The sequence below is a fragment of the Salminus brasiliensis genome, chromosome 1 (genome assembly GCF_030463535.1).
Source record: "Salminus brasiliensis chromosome 1, fSalBra1.hap2, whole genome shotgun sequence".
In the NCBI taxonomy this organism is placed as follows: Eukaryota; Metazoa; Chordata; class Actinopteri; order Characiformes; family Bryconidae; genus Salminus; species Salminus brasiliensis.
In genome coordinates this window covers 63,860,473-63,866,472 of record NC_132878.1, presented here as the reverse complement: position 1 = coordinate 63,866,472, position 6,000 = coordinate 63,860,473, and the positions used below count along the sequence as shown (strand labels likewise).

The 6,000-nt window shown below is 39.7% G+C and overlaps 1 protein-coding gene across 1 annotated transcript in view; it reads left to right on the top strand.

Moving 5' to 3' along the window:
* The window catches only part of cep85l (centrosomal protein 85, like), a 60,907-nt gene continuing 54,907 nt past the window's right edge, over positions 1-6,000 (top strand). Inside the window, exon 1 of the mRNA XM_072686260.1 lies at positions 1-33. Coding sequence (XP_072542361.1) covers positions 18-33 — 16 coding nt within the window. The 5' untranslated portion in view covers positions 1-17. The remainder of the gene's footprint in view (positions 34-6,000) is intronic.

Genomic DNA, 6,000 nt, shown 5'->3' with positions numbered 1-6,000 from the left:
CATTATGCGCCTTTCTCATGAAGAAGCACAATTGTAAGTCACATTTTTACTCTGTTCATTTTTTGAAAGTACGTATTTGAAAAGGCCACTGATTTATACCTGGTGAGAAGCTGCTTCATAGAGTCCACAGAATGTAGCTAGATCACATATGGAGCTTTGTAAACTAGACCTAGATACTGCACTATTCTTTAACAGTTCGCTCAGTTAGGTGTATTACGCAGAAGCTACGGTGACACTAATATGTAAGTTGTTATGTGGTTACGAGAGTGAGGAATAGAAGTGTGGGCCCACATACGGGCCCTTGGGCTTTAAGGAGTTTAGTAGAAATGCAAGTACAGGAATGTATGTCTGTATATTTCACTTATTCATCTACACTGTACAACCTAAATGTTGAATTAAGCAGTTAAATTAAGCTATTGAATGGCCAATGGTCTTATTACACCCTTCTGTTACAGACGAATACCACCACCAGTTGCACAGACACAACAAATAAATAATAATAAGTAATAAACCTCAGTGTGTAATAAGCCCTGGAGTGGTAAGGGTTTTAACCTGGGTTAGGCAGCTCAAATAAGTGCTTTAAATCACACAAAGCAAAGCAAATGAACAGGGTTGGATAAACAAAACTAGCATTTTACACCAGTTCCAACCTGAAAACAATCTTTTACAATGTGTACCATACCCATTTACAAAAGGCTGTGATATCAGAGTTTATAATACAGCAGTCTTAACAGGGTCACATTCTCATACCCTGTACATACTGTTGTATTTAATCCTCTGCATATTGCCCGTGGTCATGGACTGTTAATGAGAATACACACTGATACATATATATATTGGTGGATAAGAACAGGAGCCTGTTGTGTACTGCTGTGTTAGAGGCCACGATGTTCTGATGCTATGGCAGCCGTGTGTATCAAACAGAGCCATTGGTTTCCTGGCTATGAGACAGGAAGTAGAGGGTTGGTGCAGCCTGCATGGGCTCGATAACACGCTCAAAAACACTGATTCTGGACGCCTTGCTGGCTTAAGGTCCCGCTCTACGCAGATTCAGGCAGTGGCTGGGGATTTCACGTAGCGAACGCTGTTGAAGCAGCTGCTAGAGTAGAGGCGAAACATACACCGATTGTCGGAACAGCAAACCACGCTGACCCCTGCGAGAGGAAATGCTTTGTTTGTGTTGGTAGCGACACTGTCCATTACTCTGGGATAAGGGCAGGGAGCCAAAAGGGCAGCTTTGTTCCACCAAAACACGATCATTCATCATGACTGAAAAGCCTGTTTGTTGAGTTGGCGATTAGTGTTGTTTATTGCAATGTTATCACGCTTGCCATTGAAGGGTTCATTTGTGTGCATCACTAAAAGCAGTAATGTGTCCTGCTGATTGGGGACTTTGGTAAGGATTTTGTCATTTCTTAGGCTGTCAGACCAATGATATCGGTTATTGAGTAATCTGAACACAAAAGGGCAAACAATAGAAATCTTCGTCTTAACTGAACAATAACAAACTGTACTCAGTTCTGAGATTATAGAATACTTTATTGGAAAGACAGTACTACTACTACTACTGCTATTGTTACTACAGTACTAATACCACTACAATACAACTACTCTGGGGGTATGTTTCTGAATTGTGTTTGTATATGTAATAAGGTTTGTATAAGGTTATGTTGAATAAATTGGAACATAATGTTGACTCTTTAATAAGGGCTCTTCAGGGGTTCTTCATGGGTACAGCAGTAAAAGCACCGTTTGAATTCTTAAACGGCTCCTTGGCTGGTTTAGGGGTTTATTGCTCAACACTGGTATCTATTTATGTGTTGTAACATCAGCATTGTGGCTACTGACCACTGTGTGCTGTTATGCTGTTATTTCATAGATAGTATGTTCCTGGATTGATTGTGGGTCTCACCTGGTCCTAAACTACACTGCAAAGATATTTGAGATGTTATTGTTATTTGCTGTTAGTTATGGTACAATTTACAGTAGTATATACTGCACAGTATGTGACTGTGTTTTACAATGAATTCTGGGAGCTGTACAGTCCTGTAAAGACCTCCTGCTTGAAATCTTTACATAAGTAAAATAAGAAAATTCTTTTTTGTTTTAAATCATATTTTTCTGGCAATCCTGATTTTCAGTGGCGCTTCAGTGAAAGCAGTAGAGAAAGCAGTGCAGTTTGTTACAGGTGAGGTGAGAGAATATGGATACCTGGCACAAGGACCGCTCAGCTCATCTCGGTGGTAAATCTGGACTGAGTGTTGCACTTGTTTGGTTAATCATGCCAGCCCTGGTTATATCCATGGTGTGCTTACTTCACACTCTGTCTGTGCCACTAAAGGCCTTAATGTGCCCCACTGATTGGCGACGATCATAAGGATGGTGATGTTCTATTGGTTCTGCACTAACAGCAGTCAGATTGTTCTTAGCAGAGTGTGTTCTTTGTTCGGTGGTGAAGTGTGGCCTCTCTGTGCCTGGCGAGTGGGCCGAGGCTGCTGTCCAGAGCTGCTGTCGCCGTGGAGACAGTCAGTACTGTCATAGACTGCCAGGATTCCCTGTCTGCTCAGTGCGTGTCTACATACACCCACACGGGAGGGATTCCAAGCTCACAGGTGGCCATTTAGCAAGACCCAACCTGCGCTGAAGATGTATGTTCAAATATGTAAAATGCAGCAGTGGCTGTTTCATACATTTTAAACAAAGTGCAGCTCAACAGAAATCCTCCACCGAACTTGTTTTGAGGTTAACGTGCAGCCAGTGCATTTTCCTGACAGCTGTCAAAAAGGCATACGGAATAAATGTTATTAATAATGTAAACGTATTATGCAACCTCCCATGGTGATAGCGTTTCACTGGAAGCCCAAAGCTGCCTTAGTTGAAAACAGTAACACTTCATTTGTATGTTCTACATTTGTATTAGCCTTTCCAGGAGACTCACTTGCGGTGTGGCTGTAAACATCTGCACAGAGATTTTTCTTCACATCCACAGTTCAGTCTTAGAATACACACAGCTACACACGGATCATAGTAAAGAGTGTGTGTGTATGTCTGCTAGAATATGTTTAATGGGAATGCTAAATTCTGTTGCACTGCTGATCTTAATCTGAATCCTAAACATGTTCCATTGACGTTGAGGGCTGGAATCTGGGGGTGATCGGTTTGTCAGTTGTGTTGTGGTGTTTTTTTTTTTTTCATACAGTGGCTAGAAGGAAACACCTGTGAATGATTTCAGGTCTGAACTGAGAGTGGAGCTTGATTTTCATCTCTCGTTCAAAGTGCTGTTTATCTGATGGGGGCATTTAATTTGATGGTCTCTGCATTGGCATATAATTCCCATATCTGTGCATCTTTTTTATGTAGCAACACTAAATTTTACAATTTAACAAACCATTCCTGAACAGTCAAGACTGTGTTCTATCTGGGGCTTGAAAACTGACATTTTCGTCTGTGATCCCCTTTCTATTTAAGCATCAAGTGGTGTTCTACGAGAATAGACTATAATACAGTGACACCCAAGGCACAATTCACATGTTTGGATTGTAAATGTTTGTTGAATGAGCTCTTTTTACACACTAATTGCACTTGAATGCAAATCTGAATGAGCAGGATTTGATTAATTGTAAGCTCATGGGTAATTGAACCAGCACAATGCTGTAATTATGTGTGCAAGCTCTCCTTCCTTTGTGTAAAAGAGTGCTATTGTTTAAATCTGTTGATGCTGAATCTACAATAAATTAAATGTCTGATTTTCATGCTTTCATCATAACTTAACTTCCATAATATTTAAAATATCTTTATGGTGTGTTCTTGATAATAATATAGAATAATGAAAACAGGACGTACCTTTTACAGTGGTTATCTGTCAAAGAGGAACTGTGCAAAAACAATGCCAAACATGTTGAAACTGAACTACATGTTGCACAAAATATTGGAAAACGCTGTCTATTGTGCAATGCAGATATTGTGAAAATACATTTAGTAGTCTGCTTCTCGTGTATTTGGGACCATGGTAAATCATTTTGGCTTCAGAATTTGGGATATCTAGTGTATGGATATAGGAATGAAACATGAGTGGATTTTATCCTCAGTGTAGTCCCACCCCTTAACTAGGTGTTCCTTATTAGCCCTGGAAGGCTAAAGGCTTGCACATGCTTCCTCCAAGCCACATGAAGCACCATCACCTCACATCAACATGCGGCTAATGCAACATCTCTGGACAGCTAAATACTAACTGCCAATCCTGTTATGGCAGCTAAGGGTCGTGTTGGCCAGTATCACTCTGAATGATAGGGAGAGGGAGAAAAATCCAGCAACCACTTATGCTGTCTTTGACCCCTGGCCACAGATGGCTGTGGCATCACTAGTTATTAAACTCATGACCTCTTGATGATGGAGTCAACACTTACACAGTTGTGCCACTTTTTTAGTTTTTTTAGAATAACTTGAAAAACATTTAGGAAAGCAAACAAATTCTTCCTAAATATAGAACATCTGTAGCACCTTCTAAATCAGGTGAAGCTACTGTTATCTGAAATCACTGTAGAAGCTGCTTGCAGTCTGCCTAAAAGCTCAGGTTTTGGACAGTATCCATACAGGACAATTATATTGCAGAATAAAAAATAGCCTTTTACTGACCTGGACCCCAGTGTTCTCTTTGTCCTTTAAGTTTAGTGTAGAGTAGTATTGCTTTATAGCAGCAGACTGCTTTATATCAATGTGGGCTAATGAGCTGTGAGTGAGGTCCACACATTTGAACACTTGACAGCTTTAACACACAACTTCAAACACATGTGTTTTACCTTTTTAACTTACACGTTATTAATTGCAGTTAAAAGTATATAAAGTACTTTCATGGGGCTTTCTTAGTCCAGAATAGACATTTTTAAGGGTCTGTTTTTAAGAACTAAATGTTGTGCTACAATACACTTTTATGAGCATGTCATGGTCTTGAAATTCTGTGGTATTACAGTTTTGCCATATTGCCTAACCCTATTTATAAACCGTTACAAATAAGGCTTCTAAATGGATATTTGTCCTGGATGAACCGTTAGGGGGGGAAATCTTATGGAACCTTCATGTGGACGGTTATTTCAGTGAGAAACATTTTTAGGGAACCCAAAGTGGTTCCTTGGCAGCATCACTTTTTGGCACCTCATTTTTTGTAGCTAAGCTGGCCTGCTTTAATGGCCTGTAATGGTCGTTTAAAGCCATACAACCTTGAGTAATTCCACACCTCCATTAAACACTCGTATGCTGTGTTCCATATAGTTACTGAATTATACACCTTTGGATTTGTTTGATGAGAACTTGCACTTCCACTGCTCTTGTGTTCTTCTCAAACTGAAGTTTTCAAGGTGTCAGTTATCTAACCTGACATGCATCCAACAGCCACTCACCCTGTGTCAGTGAACAGCTGAAGAATTCCAGCCCCTTAAATAGTTCAGCTGAAATTCCTCTGAAAGAATGTGCAAAAGAATATAACTGGTAAGACTCCAATATACTATATCTCTGCATTTAAAAAAGGTTACTTTTGTGTTATTATTGTGTTACTAATGAAGCCTAAGGCAAGCCAACATGAACAGAACAGGGCCAAAAAAAGAACGACCTGTAGGACTACACTTCACAGTAGTGTAGATGAGTAATTAAATAAGGGTAAATATTTGTTCATTTGTTAATACATTTGTATTTAGAAGGAATTGGAAAACATAAACTGGCATGTAATAACCATTAAGGATAGGTGTTTCTGAGAAGGCTGATAGGGAGTGTAGGCCATACATAAAGGTCTTGTCACTCATTGGCCATTGTCAGCAGGGCTGCTACTACCTTACATATGCCTATTATAGGTAAAGTGCTTATACACAGTCTACATACTTATTAATTTCATTATTTTCATTGTTTAATATTCAGTAATAATGTTAACTTCACTGTTAACCAAATTGAAAATGACTGCTGTGGAGCAACTGTGTGTGTGTGTGTGTGTGTGTGTGTGTGTGTGTGAGG